Source organism: Hemibagrus wyckioides, linkage group LG01 (assembly GCF_019097595.1).
Source record: "Hemibagrus wyckioides isolate EC202008001 linkage group LG01, SWU_Hwy_1.0, whole genome shotgun sequence".
NCBI lineage: Eukaryota > Metazoa > Chordata > Actinopteri > Siluriformes > Bagridae > Hemibagrus > Hemibagrus wyckioides.
The window spans coordinates 10223280-10247279 of record NC_080710.1 but is presented as its reverse complement, the minus strand read 5'-3'; the positions used below and the strand labels follow the sequence as shown (position 1 = coordinate 10247279).

The 24000-nt window shown below is 48.1% G+C and overlaps 1 protein-coding gene across 5 annotated transcripts in view; it reads right to left on the bottom strand.

Moving 5' to 3' along the window:
• Positions 1–24000, bottom strand: part of si:ch73-22o12.1 (nectin-2) — a 79842-nt gene that overhangs the window by 29734 nt on the left and 26108 nt on the right. For 4 of the 5 annotated variants that reach the window (XM_058388094.1, XM_058388118.1, XM_058388111.1 and 1 more), the window contains 5 exons: positions 18447–18696; positions 17735–18031; positions 17278–17395; positions 16544–16692; positions 8392–9508 (listed from right to left, as the gene is read on the bottom strand). In XM_058388094.1, the coding sequence (XP_058244077.1) occupies positions 8961–9508; positions 16544–16692; positions 17278–17395; positions 17735–18031; positions 18447–18696 (1362 nt within the window). In that variant the 3' untranslated portion in view covers positions 8392–8960. Of the gene's footprint in view, positions 1–8391; positions 9509–16543; positions 16693–17277; positions 17396–17734; positions 18032–18446; positions 18697–24000 lie in introns of those variants that run through there. The other variant, XM_058388126.1, reaches the window with a different exon arrangement.

The window sequence follows — 24000 nt, the reverse complement described above, 5'->3', positions numbered from 1 at the left end:
TGTGCTTCTCACAGACGCCTTAATAAGCCAACCGTGTCCTAAAATGCCAGAGGGTCAGAGGTGATTAGATTCCACAGTAACATGCAATTGATTAGCCATCATTACTGATGCTTCTGCGATCAGACATGTGATCTGTAAAAATCCTCACTGGGACCGGTCGTCTATTCCTCTGTTATCTGTAGATAATGTCTTAACCCAGGCGTCACTACGGGAGACAGCAGAGCTCTGACCAATCTCTCAAGCCGACAAGCCTGGGATAAACCGGTCCCCTGCTGTGTGAGTGTGTCCACCCTACTGTTAGCACAGAGGATGAGGGGAGTGTGTGACATGGCTGGAGGGCCGAAATGCATCGGCGCACCCGCGTTTATCAGCTTTGCTCTGCGTGATTCTTTTTTTTTTTTTTTGTAGAGCACACAAGAGGAAAAAAAATAGGCATGTGGACTAGACAGCCCTGTCTGCGTTCTCTCATTTTGTCTAGTGATTGATCTACACACACACACACACACCCCTGTGCTCATATATTGAGTCACAAAGCACACAGTTGCTGTATTTTTTTTTTTCTAGCAGTGATTAGACTCTCCCCATGACTGACCGTCTTCTGCAGAAACAATGCGTTTTGTCCCCAAAAGCCACAGGGGATAAAATAAATGTGTGCATTGTGGCAGACAAATGGCCTGAGGAAAGCAGTGTGCTGGTGGGCATGCATGTGTGTGTGTGTGTGTGTGAGTGTGTGTGTGTGTTTTAGTCATCCACAAATCATTACTCTGTCCTTTTGCTCATTCTGTTTGTCCTCCCACTCAAACAACTCTGTAAATACACAGCTCTGTAAATGCTCAACTACACCAAGCCCTGTTTTATCCACTGGTGCACTGCTGTCCTCCTGGAACTGATAGACTAATAAACGCATCAATAATACATTCAGCAGAGAGGGGAGAGAGAGAGAGCAGAGAGAGAGAGAGAGAGAGAGAGAGGCAGGCATCTGGTCCTCTCGCCAGGTTGCAATCCAAAGCAATTAGAGCGGGCAGATGGCTAAATGACCACAGAAAAAAAAAAACCTCCAAAAACGACAGCGACATGTACAAGTGTGCCAGGCGCGCCAAGATTCTGACCCCTATCCACTCCAAAAAGCAAGCGAGAGAGTGAGTGAGTGAGTGAGTGAGGGAGAGAGAGAGGGAGGGAGGAGGGGAGAGGGAGGAGGGAGGAGGGAGGGAAAGGACAGAATGTAGGACAGAGCTACTTCTGGAAGAAAAGTCTGTCGTTGTATTAACCATTGCAACAGGGTCACCTGCTAAGGTATTCATACGACTGAAGAAAATGCAAACAGTTGAATACATTGGGTGACAGAAAGAAAAGAAAAAAACAAAACATTGCCATTCCAGGTTTCAGAGCTGAATTTTTCAATGAGAGTGCTTTCTCTAATTTAAACAAAGCAGCCTTTGATAGCGGAGTTCAGTCCCACAGGGATTTAGCTTGTTTCTCTTTAACTGATAACCTCACTCCTACATACACCGATGCCAGAACTAACAAATCCACATTCCTCTGTGCAGTGAGCTATGAGTGCACACCATTGAATATATATATATACACAGGATTTGAAACTGCTTTCTAACCCATTAAACAACTATTGATTATTAGCTAGATGTCTGACCGCAAATGACAAGATCCTAAAATCAATAGATCAAGCAAAAGATCTGCAATAAACAGCGGCTTATAGAAAGTCTACACACCCCAATTTAAACAGGTTATCACGCTAGAAGATTAAACTTTGTCTTCATCTGTAGCTAGCAGTGGCCTGCAGGTGTTGAGCTGAAATAGATTGCTATTTGGAGCTATCCACCATTCCCTCTATCTTGACAAGAGCCTCAGTCCCGGCTGAAGAAAAGCAGAAGCAGTCTCGTGGCATGATGCCGCCACCACCGTGCTTCGTTCTGTAGGTGTACTGTTACACCGATCAGGCATAACATTATGAGCACTGAGAGGTGAAGTGAGTAACACTGATTATCTCCTCATCATGGCACCTGTTAGTGGGTGGGATATATTAGGCAGCAAGTGAACATTTTGTCCTCAAAGTTGATGTGTTAGAAGCAGGACAAATGGACAAGAGTAAGGATTTCAGCAAGATTGACAAGGGCCAAATTGTGATGGCTAGACGACTGGATCAGAGCATCTCCAAAACTGCAGCTCTTGTTGGGTGTTCCCGGCCTGCAGTGGTCTATCAAAAGTGTCCACCATGGAGGCCCCACCTCACAACTTTCAGGACTTAAAGGATCTGCTTCTAAGATCTTGGTGCCAGATACACTATACTGCCAAAAGATTTGGAATGTCTGCCTTTACATGCACATGAATGTAATATGGATTTGGCCCACCCGTTGCAGCTGTAACAGCTTCATCTCTTCTGCAAAGGCTTTCCACAAGGTTTAGGAGTGTGTTTCTGGGAATTTCTAACCATTCCTCTAGAAGCGCATTTGTGAAGTCAGGCACTGATGTTGGAGAAGAAGCCCTGGCTCACAGTCTCCACTCCAATTCATCCCAAAGGTGTTCTATCAGGTTGAGGTCAGGACTCTGAAGTTCCTCCACACCAAACTCACTCATCCATGTCTTTATAGACTTTGCTTTGTGCACTGGTATGCAGTCATGTTAGAACAGGAAGGGGTCATCCCCAAACTGTTCCCCCAAAATTGGGAGCATGAAATTGTCCAAAATGTCTTGGTATGCTGAAGCATTAGGAGCCAAGCCCAAGCCCTGAAAAACAACACCTGAATTCAAAACATTTGGCAATATATTGTACCACAGCACAGCTTCAGGGATCTAGTGGAGTCCATAACTTGGTGCAAAAAGGGTACTGACACAATATTAGGTAGGTGATCATAATGTTATGCCTGATCATGATGTATTTCATAGTTCTACCTCGGTCTCATCAGACACACATGATTAAACATAGGTTAGGATGTTTTTAAGTGAGATTAGAGGTTTTATTTCTTCTTCTGAGTGAACCCTATCCCAAACACAGGCATGTGAAGAATAATGGAGGATGTTGTCACATGCAGAGGTATTTGCCAGATATCCGTGCAGCTTGTTTTCAATATTGCTGAAGTCTCTTAGCGGCCATTCTGATACGTTTTCCTCCATTCTCGAGAAACCTTCTTCCTGTTCTTGGTAATGTCACTGTCATGCCTCATTTTCTCCACCTGTTGAACTTTCTTTCCTGATAATGTGATCTTTTACATGCCTTGTAAGCTCTTTATAGACTCTGGTTTCAGCAGTCAAATGAAATCAAGATGATGTCAAGACAATCCTACTGAAACAGCTGATCTTCATTTCAGCTTAATAAGCTTCACTTCATTGATGGCAGATGTATGAAAATGACTTCTGAACGTTGTTTTGTTTTCCCCCTTCCGCTTTGCTGTTCACTTGAAATCATCACATTAGAGGTAGAAGATGATTTGACGTGCACCATCTTGGTTTCATTGTTCACAGTTAGAAGTAGGGCATGTAGATATTTTATATAAATATTCCCTGTCAGGAAGTGCTTTGAGAAAGCTAAGGGCTCTTAACTGTACAGTTGTGACCAAGGTCAGTAGATTAACCAGAGCCAGTGTCCAACAAGCAGAAAAACTCTACTCGCTTTTGACTGACTTACACCACAGGCTTCTCTCAGTGCTGTAAATATAGCGTACAAGAATCTTTCTAATTAGCGTGCACCGATTGGACGAAAATAAAACGCCACGTAAAGCCGTCATACATACAGTAGAACTCTCTTGCTAACAAAAACATGTCACCCCGGATCAAAACGGAGCCGCTAGACAGACTCGGATAGCATGTTTTGTGTGTGAAAACGCCGCGGCTCGTAGCTAAACGCTGACTGAAGACTTGATGCAAAGTTAAACAATTCCTTACGGAAGTACAGAACAATGACAGTACATGATTTATATATTCATCCCTGCCTGTATCAGATGAGTGAATCCACTTTTTTCAGTTGCTAGGCAACAGATTAGAGTTGATGATTAGCTGGCTAATTGACAGTATGTCTAAATCGTCATACATTCGCATCAAAACACATGGCTCAGCTGTTGCTCTGTGAAGAAATCAGACAGTTATGCCTTCGTACCTGAGGCGCTTGTATCCATGTGATGTAGACTTATTTGTTTCTGTATATAATAATGTGTAATGTGGGAGTGGCTTAAAAACTGACATCACAAGGCCTGGGGTTCAATTTCTACCTCTGCCCTGTGTGCTTCCTATGAGAGGTACACTGGTTTTCTCCCCCAGTACAATGACAAGTTACAGGCAATACTAAACAGGTGCCCCATTCAGGGTGACCCCACCCTTGTGCCCCCTGACTCCCCTGGGGTAGACTCCAGGTATCCTGTGTAGTAGCACAGGGGGTGATTCAGCAAATAGAACCATATAAACAAACCTTCTTAATATCTTCTAATACACAGTTTGTGACAAGTATGTGATCATTTTGTTGATGTTTGTTTTATGAACAATGGTGAGAGAGTGCTTAAAATCCATTTCTTAGCAACGTCAGCCTCTTAGCTCCAGCAAGACATAAGAAAGCAGACTGCAGACTCCAAAGCCTCCCAGTCATTAGGGGGGAAATGGTGGAAATCTCAGCCAGAATGGAGCTGTGCTTGAATGGACTTGTTTCAAATAACTCATCGGAGGCTTTTAGACGCTTGTATTTGGGTTATCTGTGACTGGTGATACACAGGCAGTGCCAAAACACACACACACTCTCCTACATGTGCGCACTCACACACATATACACTCACATACATACGCTCACTCTCTCTCACACACACACATACATACGCTCACTCTCTCACAAACACACACTCTCACACCACATACACTCAAACTCTCACACAAATCCTCACTCTCTCTCACACACCCTCAAACTCTCACACCCTCACACCACATACACTCAAACTCTCACACAAATCCTCACTCTCTCTCACACACCCTCAAACTCTCACACACCCTCACTCTCTCACTCACCCTTACACCACATACACTCAAACTCTCACACACCCTCACTCTCTCACTCACCCTTACACACACCCTCACACCACATACACTCAAACTCTCACACAAATTCTCACTCTCTCACACACACCCTCAAACTCTCTCACACCCCCCTCACTCACACACACACCCTCACTCACTCTCACACACCCTCACTCACTCTCATACACACCCTCACTCACTCTCTTACACACCCTCACTCACTCTCATACACACCCTCACTCACTCCCTCACACACACTCAGTTTTACGGATCAAGAAGCTAATAGAGCAAAAGTGCACAACACACTTGACAGTAAAAACTCCACGTCAATAACAATTTTTTTTTAAAATACTTTAATTACAAACCAAATAATAATAACAATAAAAAAAAAAAACATTAAAAGACTGGCAACCCTAAAATGGAAAAGAAATCGTGACGTGATAGTTTAGTGACGTTGGTAAAGTGTCAGGAAATGTTCGCCAAACAGGGCACAGTAGAATCCTGAATTATTAGAAGCATCGTAGCACAGAAATTCATAACGCAACAATAAAGCACTGCGCGAGCACCGACAAGATGATTCCAAACAAATTAAAAGCTGTTAAAATCAGTCCGAACTGAGGAAAACAAAGCTCCTTCATGCTTCCCGTATGCATGTGGATACATACACACACACACAAACGAAATGTGACATCAACTATTCAACCTTATTTTTCTTCATCACCACACATTCATATTTATAATATTTATACTATGTACAGAGAGACAGGTTTGGTCAGGTGACATTTAAGGCTTTTGAATTCTAATCACACGGGTTTCTCGAACAGAAGTGGACGACGATGGCGTGAAGGACGAAGGGATCAAGAGCTGGGGGAAATTTAACTGATGAGCTAAGAGCCTTGAATTTCATCGCAGGCTCCTAGTTCCGAGGTTACACACCTCTCCTCTTCCTTAATATTCTCCGAGTGTTCCGTCCTTAGCTGCTTCGCTTCTCGAGGAGGCTGAGCACCGCAAGGTCAGTGCATTCTCCGCTTATTAGCAGCGGCCGCGCTAAAGCCTACGGCGCCAACGGCAGCGCAGATTCCCTTCGGCCTCATTCATGATGAGAGAAGTGAATCTGATCCTGCTGTGGACGCGAGAAAACTACTTTACCCAGCATGCCTTGCTCTGGGCTCAGTGATGGACGCTTGTGTAGATTCAAGGGCAGTGAGGTTGGTGATAATTTACAGGTCTGTGTATGTGATGCCTGGTTTAAATTACACTCTGTGTGTGTGTGTGTGTGTGTGTGTGTCCAAGACCCTGGAGGAAAGTACTACTCTCAAGTCAGACACAGTTTAACATGTTGACTCACGCACACACACACACACACACACACACACACACACACAGAATCAGGTGGACAGCTGGCTCTCTATATGTGTGTGCGTGTGTGTGTGTGCGCGTGTGTGAACGAGGCTGCATTACTTACTAAAATAGGTCTCTATAGGTGTGTGAGACTCTTCACCACTCACTAAAAATAGGTGTCTACAGTACAGTGTGTGTGTGTGTGTGTGAGAAAACACTGTCTATCGATATAGCTCTTGAAGAGATAAAACTTTTCTTCTTTAAAATTTAGTGTGACCCGAGACACCTAATGAGCAGTGTTTCATCTATTCTTCTATTTACAACAGATGTGTTGAACTTCATCATGTCATCATCATCATCATTTAAGAAAAATAAATTGTGTACATATGTTGTGGACACCTTACACCAAAAATATATATATGTATATATTTATACGCGTGTATATACACACACACACACACACACAAACACAGTCACTCTGAACGATTAAATTCATCACACTTTATCTCTCCCCCTCTCTATGAATAGCGGCCGCCTTCGGAGCAAGTGACAAAAACAGTGATAGATGAAAAGAAGGGATTAGAAGAAGGTGGGGGGGGGGAATCGGGAAAAGCCAAGTGTGAGAGAAGAGATATATTTAACCGTGCGGCCATGGCAACCGATTAGGACGTGAGCGTTTATAAATATGGAGTTGATTAATTAGCTTTGTACAATTAGAGATTAGAGCTCAATGTAGCGGCGATGATGATTTTCTCCGTTAATTACATCGTCTGTATGCGCCGAGACGGAAGGTCGAGGCTTGGTGTGCGTGGGGTTTTATTAAGCGCCGGGTCACTGGTTGGAAAGGGAAGCGGCTCGGGGTGACTGATCGAGTGCGTATGCATCGGATGGCTGCGTTCATGTGATTCGCGGGGTCGATTAGAGACTCCTAAATAAAACACTTGTGATTAACGCTGAGCGCTTGAGCCATGTAAATGGAGTGAATAGACTACAGGTGAATGACTGGGGACCTTATTTAAAGAGTGATTTAGGCAGTGATCAGAAACTCTCACAGACACCAGCGGTTACACGTATGAGCTGTGAGGTCACGTGTCCAGAAATGTGCAGCGGAGGCTGGATGTCCGGCTACACAATCTACAAGATAAACAAGTGAGATTAATAGACTGCAATTAACACGATATGTAATGTGATTTGTCTGAATTAGGGATGTGCAGATAATCGATTTAATCTCTATATATTACACACACACACACAACACTGTAAAACCTCTGATCAGGAAGAGGCTGCTTATTTTTTTTTTATTTAATTTTTTTTTTTTTTTCTTGTATGTGCTCCTTGTTCTTATGACTCGATTTATCCTCATCATAACGGTTCCTCATATTAGGGATCATGTTAAAGCATGCATCCTTCTGGAGGGTTAAAAAATGCGATAGGATCTGGTGAGAAAACTTGCGATAAAGGGTTTGAAAGGGTGATAAATTTATTATGACGCTTTGATCAATTTAATAAGGGCACAAAAGACTTGATATTAAGCGGCGCATTCATACCGTGTATCAAAAACCCTTGTGATGTTTTAAAACAGCCATTTGCTGACTAGAGTCTTAATTGTTGCTTTCCTTCATCTAATGCGTCTAAGTGAGGTTGGCAAAGTGAAGACTTTGATGTGTGTCCAATCATGTGAGAAGCGCTGCTTATAACAAAACACTTGAGCAGGGGAGTCTGTCCAGAGTCCAGCCTCTGATCGTCTAGTGGACAGCAGAGAGAGAGAGAGAGAGAGAGAGAGAGAGAGGGAGAGAGGGAGAGGGCCAGAGACACCTAGAAGCTAGGGAAAAGGAATAGAGAGAATAGCAAGGTCACAGCAAGAGACTATCGGACTTGCCCCACAGGCCCATGGCGGAATTAAAAGGAAAAAAGAATAATAAAAATATATCATTCTGACAAAATCCTGATTAGACACATCCACTAAAACACAGTGCGGATTCAAACATAGCCTTGATCAGTGTGTGTGTGTGTGTGTGTGTGTGTGTGTGTGTGTATGCATGTGTGTGTGTGAGTGTGTGTCTGAGAGAGAGAGAGAATGTGTGTGTGTGTGAGAGAGTGAGAGTGTGTGTGTGTGTGTGTGTGTGTGTGTGTGAGAGAGAGAGAGAGTGAGAGTGTGTGTGTGTGTGTGTGTATGAGAGAGCGAGAGTGTGTGTGTGTGTGTGTGTGTGAGAGAGAGCGAGAGTGAGAGTGTGTGCATGTGTGTTTTGGATAATGATGTGTGCACATTTAAAGTCTCCCATTTCTCTCCGACATTGTCTCCATGACAACCATTTCTGTAAATAGGAAGTACTGTATAAACCTCTTATTTATGTTTCTGCTATGTGTCCACCCCCCCCCATCCTGTATCTGCCCCATATTCGTTTTTTCCATCCATCCATCCATCCATCTCTGTCTGTCTCTCTGGTGTGTTTTTCAATAATAATATTTAAGAAATAAAATGAATAATCTTAAAATTGAAAGGAAAAAAAATCCTTTGGGAGCAGGCCCACTCTAGTCTTCGTTCCACTGGTCTTGTGCTCTCTCTATCTCTCCTTCTTTCCTTCCCTCCTTCTCCCCGTCTTCCGCTCTCAGACGTAGACAGCGGTCCGGGAAATGATGGAACCATCTCTCTGTGACTCCATGTCATCGTCGAGGTAGGCAGGGGTGGGGTCCTCGTCGTGTGGGCGGAGCTGCAGGATTGGCCCGCTACCGCTGAACTGATCGTAGCGCTCGTCCTCATCCTCCAGCTCATCAAACTTCCTGCGCTCGGCCTCGTCCAGCTCGCTGCTCAGCAGAATGTCCTGCGCCGTGGGGGTGTTCTCCACCAAAGCCACGCCCCCCTGGTGCAGCCCGATGTTCCCGGGTTTCTCCGACAGCCCCACGTCTCCCTTGTAGATGGGTGCGTTATTGTTGCCGTGGTTGCCTGTGCCGTTCTTGCTGCCTGACGAGCCGAAGAGACGTGCCACTGAGTCATAGGGGGCGGAGTTCCCCTTGCTGTTGCCTCGGTAACCTTGCTGTTGCCGGCGGCTGCGGGTTATCAAGACTGCAATGAGGGCGCCGACCAATAGGAGGGCCAGCAAGCTGCCGATGACTGCGCCTGCTACCACACCCGCATTGGAGGGAGGCATGGGTGCTTCTAAAGGAGGAGAGAAAGAAGAAGAGAGCAGAGCAGAGCAGAGTTAGGGAAAAAAAAGGGATGAGAAAAGGAAGAAAGGGTGAGAGATATGGTGAGGGTTTAGGGTGGGGGGGACAGTGATTTCCAGATGCTTAATTTCAGTTTCTCACACTGCAGAGCCACATGACTGTGTGTGTGTGTGTGTGTGTGTGTGTGTGTGCGTGTGCGCATGCGTGTGTGTGTGTGTGTGTGTGTGTGTGTGTGTGCGTGTGCGCGTGCGTGTGTGTGTGTGTGTGTGTGCGTGTTACCTCAGAGGGATTGTTCTCTATAAGGCCAGTTTATTGCTTTCACATTCTAAAAGCATGGAACAGAGCAGTGAGAGAAGATCACAGCCATGCAGCACTATAACACACCAGAGGACAGACGGATGGACAAATTGGATTGATGGAAAGTTGGATGGATGGACGGATGGATAGATAGGAAGATAGATGGATGGATGGATGAAGGGCAGGGGAAAGGAGGAGCTAACTGACAATGTGAGATAGCACACAGACAAGTCAGTCTTGCAGACACAAATATAGAATGACGCACAGCTTTTCCCTCACATCCCAATACCCCAGAGGGGGTGTGTGTGTGTGTGTGTGTGTGTATGGAAGGTGTGTGAGGGTGTGGTCAAGCTCTAACATGTCTAACCTTACAAGAAAAAAAAATAAAAGCAAGCAATAAAGGCTTAGAGAAATTCTCCTACAGAGCTGAGACAGCTTACCAGTGTGTGTATGAGAGAAATCAGTGTATGTGTGCGCGCGTGTGTGTGCACGTGTGTGTGTGTGAGTGAGTGTGTGAGAGAGAGAGAGCGAGAGAGAGCAAGAGAGAGAGAGAGAGATCAGTGTGGGTGAGTGTGCGAGTGTAGAAGCCCTAGTCACTTGACAGGAATGTCTAAGCAAGACGTGTAAATCCACCTCCCCTCTCTCTCATGCTGTTCTTCCTGCTCTTCTCTCTCTCTCTCTCTCTCTCTCTCTCTCTCTCTCTCTCTCTCTCTCTGCGTCTTTCTAGCCGCTCTCCTTGCTGTCGTCCCTGCAGAATAACACTGTCCTAAAAGCATGGCTAAAACGGGAGTTTTGCTTTGCACTGTCCCTTGGTACAAACACTCAGACGCAAGAACACCCCGTCTCTCACATCCCATCACCCCCCCACTCTCTCTCTCTCTCTCGCCTCAAATCAACACGCACTCACACACACAACGACAAACACACACCTGTTATCAGCACAAAGCTTCAGAACTGGCAGCATGTAGGTGATTATTTCTCCCCGAGTTCGTTTCTTTTTTACGCCTCATCAACTACTCCTTTTTCCGTGTACCTCACACAACCTCCGACACGCTTCCCAGCCAGACCAAACAGTTCCAGCGTCTCGGGTATTTTGGTTTAGAAACTGCATGAGCATCAGGGAGGGAGGTCGGGGTTGGTAGTTGGTTCACCCTGAAGGGATCTTTAATACACTTTTCGCAGACTGCATATCGATTAAAGGGAAAACGCAATCTATAGTACAGCCTGAGGCCATTTTTTGGCACGAAAAGAAAAAAAAAAAAGGATTTTCTTCAATTGGCCACTGGTTCAGAGTTAAAGATTGTAGCTGGATGGTTTTTGATAGCTGTTGGCACAAAGAGTGGCGCTAAGTGCGTGTTGCTAATTGGTTATGCATAATGCATCGCAAACAAACACCGCTAAATGTACATATGGTTTGTTGAGGTTTGTTCAGTCAATAGTGTATGATTATTTCATTTGACTGAACACACAACAAGCACTGATATCAAGATGGCTCTCTCACACTCGCCTGAAATCCAGGACCGGCTTCATGTCCGACTCGATCCGTCCGACATAAAGAGCTCTAAATCCGCTCTTTTTTTTTTTATATTCACGCTATCTGGCGTCTTCCCCTTTTAATCCAGTTCCTCTTCCTCAGTTCCTCAGGGAGTTTTCACTCACCACAGGTCACTTCATTTTTTCTTTAATTTATGATCTGTAAATAAATCTGACTTTGTATAGTCCTGTAAAGCTGCTTTGTAACGCTCTCCAGTGTTAAAAACATTATACAGATAAAATGGAATTGAATCCTTTATTAAACATGCGCTCGTTCATGGTCTGAGCTGCTTTACAGATGATGTCACTGTCAACCTAATGTCTATCCATGATGTGGGAATACGCCTCGGATGAGACGTCAGCACACACACACATTCACACCCAGGGCCAAAAGAGGAAACCACAGAGAGAGAGAGAGAGAGAGAGAGAGAGAGAGAGAGAACATGTGACACCAGCACAGACATTAAGCCAAGCTCAGGATCACGGGATCAAAGCAGGGACATGGGAGCTGTGAGACAGGAAACACCACCTCCTGGACCACAGTGCCAGCATACAGGACATCCAACAAGACAAGTCCACCGCTGTTACGTCTCCGCATATGTTCTGCGTAAATTCACTAAGAAAGTGAAGCTTATCAGATCAGCACGGAGCTGATAAAGCTATTTTTTACAGAATAAAGAGCAGAAAGCCTTTTGTTTTTGGATCAGTGTGTAGCCGACATCACGGAGGGTTCCTTAGTAGTGTACTGATAAAGTCCTTATAATGGCTTTATTATCCATAAAGAAATAATAGATGGCTCCATGCCAAAAGTAAAAATGTTTAACTGCCAAGTAGTCATGAGTAAGATCATAACCTATAATTTGCTAGTTAAACAAATGAACAATGAAATGGAAGGCTTCACGTGATGGATTTCAGCGTGGTGTTTTATGCAGCATGATGATGATGCAGCTGCAGCTATGCCGGTCACTGTGACTGTGCTGTATCCCACAAGCACTGCTGCTCAAAATCACTGCTATAACAGAGCACGCATCTCTCTCTCTCTCTCTCTCTCTCTCTCTCTCTCCCCCCATCTTTCTATTACACTCACTTCCTGTGTCTCTCTGTGCCCCTGTGTCTCCCTTTCTTTGCCTGCCTGTCTCTCTTTTTCATGTCCTACTCTCTCCCTTTTTTTGTCTCTTTCTCCCTTTCTGTCTCTTTCTCTTTCTCCCTTTTAGTCTCTTTCTCTTTCTCCCTTTCTGTCTCTTTCTCTTTCTCCCTTTTAGTCTCTTTCTCCCTTTTTGTCTCGCTCTCTCCCTTTTTGTCTCGCTCTCTCCCCCTTTCTGTCTCGCTCTCTCCCCCTTTCTGTCTCGCTCTCTCCCCCTTTCTGTCTCGCTCTCTCCCCCTTTCTGTCTCGCTCTCTCCCCCTTTCTGTCTCGCTCTCTCCCCCTTTCTGTCTCGCTCTCTCCCCCTTTCTGTCTCGCTCTCTCCCCCTTTCTGTCTCGCTCTCTCCCCCTTTCTGTCTCGCTCTCTCCCCCTTTCTGTCTCGCTCTCTCCCCCTTTCTGTCTCTCTCTCTCCCCCTTTCTGTCTCTCTCTCTCCCCCTTTCTGTCTCTCTCTCTCTCTCTCTCTCCCCCTTTCTGTCTCTCTCTCTCTCCCCCTTTCTGCCTCACTCTCCTTTTTGTCTCTTTATCTCTATCTCTATCTCTCTCTCTCTCTCTCTCTCTCTCTCTCTCTTTTGGGAATCTGGACACTGCTGGTCTCTAAAGTGGGGGTTCTGAATTTTTCTTGTTCTGGTCTTTTTTTTTGTTCGCCGTTGTGCAGTGGGGAGCAGGTCTGGCAGCGCAATGAACAAATGAGGACATGAGCAAGGGAACGGAGCAGAACGAAGGATGAGTTAATAGCCGGCAGTGTCTGAGCACAGAGAGACTTGTAATGATTCAGAGTGTGCGGTTTCTTTAGTAATTAGACCACTAAACGGTCAGAGGGACAAAAAAAAGGGGAGAATAAGAATCTGTGTGGTGAAATGTGCTGGAATAGTACGTGACTACTGTTAGAAGTGGCTGAGTTTTAACCTGAAAGCTCTCTCTCTCTCTCTCTCTCTCTCTCTCCCTCAGAGTTGTGAGGGTGACTGATGGAGTCTTTACTGGGGGAGGGCTGCACATGAGGCTTCGCAGCTTCCACTCTTGTATGCGCTCGCACACATATCAAGCAGCAACTGCATGACAAGTTAAATCTGCTCAGGCTGACCCGAGTCACCATGGAGACAGTTGCCAGGGGTGAAAAGGAAAAAGAGGGGCTACGAGGAGGTACTGACCATTTCACGCCTGTCAACACTGTTGCGCTCACCTACTGTCAACACACCTGACACGCTGAAGCCACCTCACACCCCCACTGCACAGCGCTAAATCTACCTCCCGTCACTGCTAAGCGGCTGTTCGTGTAGTCATCAGTCGAGACACTTTCCTTCCTTCCTTCTTCCCTCTGTGTGTGTGTGTGTGTTCAGAAAGCGAGCCACCCTTTCATTTTCAGCCTACATGTTTCAACAAGAGCTGGAATTCATTCCAATTACTGAATAAATACAAGGCTCTCTGCAGTGCTCAAACAAACAGGAGGCATTTTACAAGGAGAAAAGTGGGGCAAAGCACCGCACTATGCAACGTGAACAAAAAAATTTGTTTATTGTGGTAATGCAGGTTTAAGGAGGTCTTTGGTTATCACTTCTTTGACAGAGAGAGAGAGAGAGAGAAAGAGAAAGGGAGAGAGAGAGAGAGAGAGAGAGAGAGAGAGACATTTATTTAGATTCTGGGGTAACTGCCATGCACCAGTTTCAATGTAAACCAGTTAATTTTAAAGAAACAAAATGGGGGTTCTGCTGCCTAGTTGTGCATGAACTACAGTCGCTTTTCTGTTTTGTTTCGTTTTGGCTGTGGTCAGGGATGACGGTAAAATTGAAGTCTTTAAACTGACAGGAACATGTCTGAGATCCTGTCCCTGTTTGCACTAGGTAGCACGCGATGCACTTTATGTGGCTAGGACAAGGTCATTAGCTCCAGGTTGTTTTATGTAGCACCAGGGTCCTGGAGTTTCATTTCACTGTGTACTGGTTGAAACGACAATAAAAGCTTCTTGACTTGATCAGTCTTAGGTAAGTAATGCAAGCTTTTTATGAGCTAGAAAATGTCTTTGAGCAGGAAGGATGAAAACTAGGGGACTTCAAATGACCATAACTGTGGGCACGTCGCAAATCACATACCTCGGCACTATTCTACTCCACTGTGTAGTATAAATAGTCTGTGTAGTGTAACACAACAAGAAGTAGTGCACTTCAACACTAGAGGACAGAGTGTGTTATTTGGGACTTGTGCCTTCTTACACACCAGGAGGAGAGGAGGAGAGGAGAGGAGAGGAGAGGAGGAGGAGAGGAGGAGGAGAGGAGAGGGGAGGAGGAGAGGAGGAGGAGAGGAGAGGAGAGGAGAGGAGAGGAGAGGAGAGGAGAGGAGAGGAGGAGGAGGAGGAGGAGAAGGAGAAGGAGAAGGAGAAGGAGAAGGAGAAGGAGAAGGAGAAGGAGAAGGAGAGGAGGATGAGGAGGACAAGTAGGTGAGAGGAATAAAGGATGAGGAAAGAAGAGGAGAGGAGAGTACAGGTATAAAGGTTAAGGAGGAGGAGAGGAGAGCAGGATGAGGGGGATGAGGAGAAGGAGGAGAGGAGGTCAGGTGCTGCAGCAGGACCTAAAGGCTCTAAGCAAACTGAAGCAGCAGTAGTGTGAAGTTCAGAAGTCTGAATTTAAGAGTGCCACCATTTTCTAAGGAGCTTTAAATGCCATCACCATTTATCAACTTTCTTTACTTCCTTTGTCTTGCCTCTGCTCTCGGTTACGTCTCCTCGCGCTCTCTCTCTCATCATTCTTTTACCATTCCCTTTCTCACCCTCGCTCGCGCTAGTCTTCGCTCCCGATCGCTCCGGTTCCATTAGAATATCAGACTGGCAGCTTGTGAGAGAGACACTTTGTCAGAGGGACGTTAGGGGGTTTGGTGTACTAACGTTTTTTTTTCCGCTCTGTCTCCCTGCAAAGCAGCCTTTGCCTTTATGCTACACAACACCATTTACGAAAAGGCAGAGATGACAGATGGGGGAAGAAATAGCGGAGAAAAATGGAGTACAAGAGAATAGGAGGGGAGGGGGGGGGGAGAAAAAAAAGTGGAGAAGCTGCAGATAGAAGCCTTTTAAAAGACATGTTGCTGGAGAGAGGCACATTTTCTGTCATTAACTCGACCATTACTCCTTGGTCAGCATGAGGGGAGTGATGTTCCCCCAGCAGTAAAGTGCACTTCTATATTTTATACCATCACACTGCTGGGTGGAAGAGGAAAAATGTACACGGCTGATGACAGGGACTGAGCACGGCACTCCATCCCAGCCCAGCGCCATACGGAACAGCTCATGCATTATACAGAGCTCTCGGCTTCAAACACCTCAATGTGTTTCAATCTCTTGACACGCACACACACACACACACAAACTTGTGCCCGTTTAAGTTTTCGTGAGGTGAGGTTTCTTGCTCCCAGGCATTTTGATCTCCATAGAGGAGGCTGAATTGTAAAAACCACACCCAGAGGGCAATAATTGTCATCCGGTTAGTCTAGATACTTCCGGAGTTTTCCGGTGAGAAGTGCTGCAACCTCCTGTGTATTACCACGAGTCTCCTAGAACATCTGAGAATAAGGCTGATCTGGAAAAAATATTTATGCTCTGTAATGCGGTACGTTTTATATAACAGCTTGATTCAATTTAAAAGAAAACAGGTAAAAAAATAAAAAATGATGGAAGTCTTCCAAGAGCATAACTATCCCACAGTCAGTGCAACAAAGCCAACAGATTGGTGAAGGAAGAAGCGACACACATGGGATATGAAGAGACAGAGAAACAAATAGTCAGTACACACACCTACTGTATACATGCAGCATGACATGCAACGTGACAGACACGACAAACTGCGATCACCCACAATCCCCTGGGAGAGGATGCCCGGGACACTGAGTGAGGTTTTGCTGCTGTTCAGCACTTTATGTCACTTCTAGTGGGTGTGTATGAGTGAGCTAGAAAAACCCTGAATGTTTAGTTTGTGTGTGTGTGTGTGTGTGTCCATAGACAACCGATGCTCTGAACAGTCTGATGGTGGCGTATTCCTGATGTAAATATAATGGTGTGATCTCACTCACCCCTCACGAACACAGCAACCTGATCCTTGCCGGTGCCGAGGCTGTTTGTCACTTCACAGATGAACGTGGTGTTTACCGCGTCGTCCACCTTCAGTATGGTCAGTCTATTCTTTGACACCTCCACCGTGTCCGGCATGAAGCCTGAGCTCCTGTCAGAGAACGGGAACGTTAAAATAACATCAGAGCAACACTAATTAAGCATTCCTGTTCTGCAACATGCCGTTCCTGTAATAGTCGTGTCAATGATCATTCCAGGTACATTCCCAACGCTCACTGAACACGGTGAGATGACTAACAGTTTTACTACTGCGCTCAGAAAAACCAGCGGTTATTCCGGGGAAATGTCTTTGGGTCATACGTGCAGAAATGCTTAAAAATTATATTCAGATCTTTGAGTTGATGTAAATATTGTCCTGACATTTGTCTTCGAAGTGATGATATCAATTTATATTGAAGGTTCTAATTAATCGGAAAATATTATGTGATGCCTTTGTGAAACGTACACAAAACTTGTGCATGCCTCAATTTTATATTTGCATGAAATTGTATTGGTTTTCTGAGAAATTTGAACTAAATAATTGTGTAGTCCAGGAATTCCCTTTCTTTTACAATATTGCACAACAGGAAAGTGTTATACATGTACACACACACCCCTATGTTTCTGTAGTTATCTTGGGTGTTTACGGTTTTGTTAAGTTTTGCGTGAAATTTGATCACAAAAAAAAAGTACTCACACTTTCCAGTTCACGGTTGGGGGATCGGGGTTTCCCTGATACTGGCAGGTCAACACCACGTTGGACCGGCCTATGTACCAGTTATTGTCATATCCTGTAATCTGCACCTGAGGAGGATCTGAGGGAGGGAGGGAGAGGGAGAGAGAGAGAGAGAGAGAGAGAGAGAGCGAGAGCGCAGACAATGTTTATATTTACCTGATGCCATTACAACACAGCACAGAGGTTTGCTTTTGAACATTAACTAAAAATTACACAAGCAGTCCAGTAACCTGCACTACAGGTTTAGGAGCTGCACTGAGACTAACAGGCTTTACTCTGACATTCCTTTGTATTGACATGCTACTGTTCATGGCTTACTCAAGCATACAGGAGTGTTTACATAAAAAACAACAACAAAAAACAGCAGCAGTCTGCAAATAATTAGTGCAAAAGAAGCAAAAAAGGGGCATGGACGTACATTGGACCACCAGTTTCATGGCGTAGGTCTCGCTGTTGGGCATCGTGCGATGCGTCACCTTACAGGTGATCTCCTTGCCGTTATCAGCCGGAGTGGGATTGAGGAAGTATTCGCTGCGCACTGTCACAGTGTTGTCCGAGTTGTCGGTAGTGACTGGCGCTGAGCTGTTGCCGTTCACAGAAGTCAGCCAGGTGATGGTGGCCGGGGGCCGTCCGTTAGCCGACTCGCAGCGCGCTACGGCGACAGCAGTGTCCCCGACAGGCACGGTGATGGTGGTGGCCGAGTTGGTGGGTTTGGCTGGAAGAGAGAGTAGATAAGGAAAAAAAGAGGAGTTTTGACCTTTATTTTCACAGAAAAAGACAAAGAGGAGGAAGAGAGGAGGAAGGGAAGGAAGTAAAGAGTGAGGACTGGTTCGCCTCTCGCACAGTGCTCACATTGTACGCACGTTCCTCTTGGAGAAAGACATCAAAGGGAAAAGAGAGGAGGAAAGCGACGGAGACGGAGAAAGACAGCGGAGCGGCAGCCTCTCAGCATGACAAGCAGGCAGATCAATAGCACAAAGACAGGGAGAGAGAGCCTGGTCAAGGTTACTGCCATGCTTCACACATTAACAGCCGTCCGATTGATCTGACAATATCACGTAGAAACCCAGTAACAGCCTATGGGGGGGGCACAAATATTTAAGACAAAACGCTGGTTCCTGTTTGCTTACCTAGTATGATGAGGGAGGTCACGCCCTTCTCGTTTCCGGTGGGATAGGCGGCGTACTCGCAGATGTACTTTCCTTCATCCGTCAGAGCGATTTCTGTGATCTGAATAGTTGGGTTTTCCAGAGTGGTGGGGTCGATCATGAAACTAACACGCCCCTCCACTGGAGATGATGGATAATTAGCCCCGTATTTCGGATGAAACACTGCGATGTTCGTCCTGGACCCATCGCTCTTCTCTAAAATCCACGACACCTGGAGGAAAAAACACAAAAGATTAAAAGAAGCTCATATTAAAAGAACCAAAGAAGCAGATGGCTGCTTTACTGGAGATGCAGAAGCTGCACACACACACACACACACTCTCTCTCTCTCAGACACACACACAATCACAGACACACGAGCACACACACTCTCTCAGACACACACACAATCACAGACACACGAGCACACACACTCTCAGACACACACACAATCACAGACACACGAGCACACACACTCTCTCAGACACACACACAATCACAGACACACGAGCACACACTCTCTCAGACACACACACAATCACAGACACACAAGCACACACACACTCTCAGACACACGAGCACACACACACTCTCAGACACACACACAATCACAGACACACGAGCACACACACACTCTCTCTCTCAGACACATACACCATCACAGACACACAAGCACACACACACTCTCGCAAACACACACACACACTCTTTCAGAGACACACACATACACCCTCACACAGACACACACACAAACTCTCTCGTAGACACATACACAATTACAGACATGAGCACACACACACACACGCAAACACGCGCACACACTTTCACGGACACACTCTCTCTCTCTCACAGACACACACATACACCCTCACACACACACAAACTCTCTAGCAGACACACAAACTCTCTCGCAAGACGCACATACACACTCTTTCGCAGACACACACACACAGACACAAAGACACACTTGCAGAGACACACACTCACAGATGTTAGAAAAGAAGGGAAGAATCCCACATCAAAAATGTCTTTCACTAGAACGTTAAGCAGAGAATACATCCAAACCTCTGTCTGAGTGTGTGTGAGTGAGTGGGCGAGTGTGATAGAGAGAGCGAGCGGGCGAGTGTGAATGAGAGAGCGAGCGGGCGAGTGTGAATGAGAGAGCGAGCGGGCGAGTGTGAATGAGAGAGCGAGCGGGCGAGTGTGAATGAGAGAGCGAGCGGGCGAGTGTGAATGAGAGAGCGAGCGGGCGAGTGTGAATGAGAGAGCGAGCGGGCGAGTGTGAATGAGAGAGCGAGCGGGCGAGTGAGAGTGCGAGCGGGCGAGTGAGAGTGAGAGCGGGCGAGTGAGAGTGAGAGCGGGCGAGTGAGAGTGAGAGCGGGCGGGCGAGTGAGAGTGAGAGCGGGCGGGCGAGTGAGAGTGAGAGCGGGCGGGCGAGTGAGAGTGAGAGCGGGCGGGCGAGTGAGAGTGAGAGCGGGCGGGCGAGTGAGAGCGGGGGAGTGAGAGCGGGCGGGCGAGTGAGAGCGGGCGAGTGAGAGCGGGCGGGCGAGTGAGAGCGGGCGAGTGAGAGCGGGCGGGCGAGTGAGAGTGAGAGCGGGCGGGCGAGTGAGAGTGAGAGCGGGCGGGCGAGTGAGAGTGAGAGCGAGCGGGCGAGTGAGAGTGAGAGCGAGCGGGCGAGTGAGAGTGAGAGCGAGCGGGCGAGTGAGAGCGGGCGGGCGAGTGAGAGTGAGAGCGAGCGGGCGAGTGTGAATGTGAGAGCAAGCGGGCGAGTGTGAATGTGAGTGTGGGAGTGAGTGTGGGAGTGAGTGAGTGTGGGAGTGAGTGAGTGTGGGAGTGAGTGAGTGTGGGAGTGAGGGAGTGAGTGTGGGAGTGAGGGAGTGAGTGAGTGAGGGAGTGAGTGTGGGAGTGAGCGAGTGAGTGAGGGAGTGAGTGAGGGAGTGAGCGAGTGTGGGAGTGAGTGTGGGAGTGAGCGAGTGAGTGTGGGAGTGAGTGAGTGAGTGGGAGTGAGCGAGTGAGTGTGGGAGTGAGTGAGAGAGCGAGTGTGGGAGTGAGTGAGGGAGTGAGTGAGTGTGGGAGTGTGTGAGAGAGAGCGAGCGGGCGAGTGTGTGTGAGAGAGCGAGCAGGCGAGTGTGTGTGAGAGCGAGCGGGAGAGAGTGAGCGAGGGTGTGAGAGAGTGAGCGGGGGTATGAGAGTGAGTGAGTGAGTGTGGGAGTGAATGAGTGAGTGAGTGTGGGAGTGAATGAGTGAGTGAGTGTGGGAGTGAATGAGTGAGTGAGTGTGGGAGTGAATGAGTGTAGGGGTGAATGAGTGAGTGAGTGTGGGGGTGAATGAGTGTGGGGGTGAATGAGTGTGGGGTGAATGAGTGTGGGGGTGGATGAGTGAGTGAGTGTGGGGGTGAATGAGTGAGTGAGTGTGGGGGTGAATGAGTGTGGGGGTGAATGAGTGAGTGAGTGTGGGGGTGAATGAGTGAGTGAGTGTGGGGGTGAATGAGTGAGTGAGTGTGGGGGTGAATGAGTGTGGGGGTGAATGAGTGAGTGAGTGTGGGAGTGAGTGAGGGAGTGAATGAGTGTGGGAGTGAATGAGTGAGTGAGTGTGGGAGTGAGTGAGGGAGTGAATGAGTGAGTGAGTGTGGGAGTGAGTGAGGGAGTGTGGGAGTGAGTGAGTGAGGGTGGGAGTGAGTGAGTGAGGGTGGGAGTGAGTGAGTGAGGGTGGGAGTGAGTGAGTGAGTGAGTGAGTGTGGGAGTGAGTGAGGGAGTGTGGGAGTGAGTGAGTGAGGGTGGGAGTGAGTGAGTGAGTGTGGGAGTGAGTGAGGGAGTGAATGAGTGAGTGAGTGTGGGAGTGAGTGAGGGAGTGAATGAGTCTGGGGTGAATGTGTGAGTGAGTGAGTGTGGGGGTGAATGAGTGAGTGAGTGAGTGAGTGAGTGTGTGAGTGAGTGAGTGAGTGGGGGAGTGAGTGAGTGAGGGTGGGAGTGAGTGAGTGAGGGTGGGAGTGAGTGAGTGAGGGTGGGAGTGAGTGAGTGAGGGTGGGAGTGAGGGAGTGAATGAGTGTGGAAGTGAGCGAGTGAGTGAGTGAGCGAGTGAGTGAGTGAGCGAGTGTGGGAGTGAGTGTGGGAGTGAGTGAGCGAGTGTGGAAGTGAGCGAGTGAGCGAACGAGTGTGGGAGCGAGCGAGTGTGGGAGCGAGCGAGTGAGGGAGTGAGTGAGTGAGTGAGTGAGTGAGTGAGCGTGGGAGTGAGTGAGTGTGGGAGTGAGTGAGGGAGCGAGTGAGTGAGCGAGTGTGGGAGTGAGTGAGGGAGTGAGTGAGCGAGTGTGGGAGTGAGTGAGTGAGTGAGTGAGTGAGTGAGTGAGTGAGTGAGCGAGTGTGGGAGTGAGTGAGTGAGGGAGCGAGTGAGCGAGTGTGGGAGTGAGTGAGTGAGGGAGTGAGTGTGGGAGTGAGTGAGGGAGTGAATGAGTGTGGGGGTGAATGAGTGAGTGAGTGTGGGAGTGAGTGAGTGAGTGAGGGTGGGAGTGAGGGAGTGAGCGAGGGAGTGAGTGAGCGAGCGAGTGTGGGAGTGAATGAGTGAGGGAGTGAGTGAGGGAGGGAGTGAGGGAGTGAGTGAGGGAGGGAGTGAGGGAGTGAGTGTGGGGGTGAGTGAGTGAGTGTGGGAGTGAATGAATGTGGGGGTGAATGAGTGTGGGGTGAATGAGTGAGTGAGTGAGTGAGCGAGGGAGTGAGCGAGGGAGCGAGTGTGGGAGTGAGTGAGCGAGCGTGGGAGTGAGTGAGCGAGCGAGTGTGGGAGTGAGCGAGCGAGCGAGTGTGGGAGTGAGCGAGCGAGCGAGTGTGGGAGTGAGCGAGCGAGCGAGGGAGTGAATGAGAGAGTGTGGGAGTGAATGAGCGAGCGAGTGTGGGAGTGAGCGAGTGTGGGAGTGAGCGAGTGTGGGAGTGAGCGAGTGAGTGTGGGAGCGAGTGAGTGTGGGAGCGAGCGAGTGTGGGAGTGAGCGAGTGTGGGAGTGAGTGAGTGTGGGAGTGAGTGTGGGAGTGAGTGAGTGTGGGAGTGAGTGAGTGTGGGAGTGAGTGAGTGTGGGAGTGAGTGTGGGAGTGAGTGTGGGAGTGAGTGTGGGAGTGAGTGTGGGAGTGAGTGAGTGAGGGAGCGAGTGAGCGAGTGTGGGAGTGAGTGAGTGAGGGAGTGAGCGAGGGAGTGAGTGAGCGAGCGAGTGTGGGAGTGAATGAGTGAGGGAGTGAGTGAGGGAGGGAGTGAGGGAGTGAGTGTGGGGGTGAGTGAGTGAGTGTGGGAGTGAATGAATGTGGGGGTGAATGAGTGTGGGGTGAATGAGTGAGTGAGTGAGTGAGCGAGGGAGTGAGCGAGGGAGCGAGTGTGGGAGTGAGTGAGCGAGTGTGGGAGTGAGTGAGCGAGCGTGGGAGTGAGTGAGCGAGCGAGTGTGGGAGTGAGCGAGCGAGCGAGTGTGGGAGTGAGCGAGCGAGTGTGGGAGTGAGCGAGCGAGTGTGGGAGTGAGCGAGCGAGTGTGGGAGTGAATGAGCGAGTGTGGGAGTGAATGAGCGAGTGTGGGAGTGAATGAGCGAGCGAGTGTGGGAGTGAGCGAGTGTGGGAGTGAGCGAGTGAGTGTGGGAGCGAGTGAGTGTGGGAGCGAGCGAGTGTGGGAGTGAGCGAGTGTGGGAGTGAGTGAGTGTGGGAGTGAGTGTGGGAGTGAGTGAGTGTGGGAGTGAGTGAGTGTGGGAGTGAGTGAGTGTGGGAGTGAGTGTGGGAGTGAGTGTGGGAGTGAGTGTGGGAGTGAGTGAGTGAGGGAGCGAGTGAGCGAGTGTGGGAGTGAGTGAGTGAGGGAGTGAGTGAGGGAGTGAGTGAGGGAGTGAGTGAGGGAGTGAGTGTGGGAGTGAGTGAGGGAGTGAGTGTGGGGGTGAATGAGTGAGTGAGTGAGGGTGGGAGTGTGGGAGTGAGTGAGGGAGTGAGTGAGCGAGTGTGGGAGTGAGTGAGTGAGTGAGTGAGTGAGTGAGTGAGTGAGCGAGTGTGGGAGTGAGTGAGTGAGGGAGCGAGTGAGCGAGTGTGGGAGTGAGTGAGTGAGGGAGTGAGTGTGGGAGTGAGTGAGGGAGTGAATGAGTGTGGGGGTGAATGAGTGAGTGAGTGTGGGAGTGAGTGAGTGTGGGAGTGAGTGAGTGTGGGAGTGAGTGAGTGTGGGAGTGAGTGAGTGTGGGAGTGAGTGTGGGAGTGAGTGAGTGAGTGAGTGAGTGAGTGAGTGAGTGAGTGAGTGAGTGAGTGAGTGAGTGAGTGAGTGAGGGAGTGAGTGAGGGAGTGAGTAAGTGAGTGAGTGAGTGAGGGAGGGAGTGAGTGAGTGAGTGAGGGAGGGAGTGAGGGAGTGAGAGAGGGAGTGAGTGAGTGAGTGTGGGGGTGAATGAGTGTGGGGTGAATGAGTGAGTGAGGGTGGGAGTGTGGGAGTGAGCGAGCGAGCGAGTGTGGGAGTGAATGAGTGAGTGTGGGAGTGAGCGAGCGAGTGTGGGAGTGAGCGAGCGAGTGTGGGAGCGAGCGAGTGTGGGAGCGAGCGAGT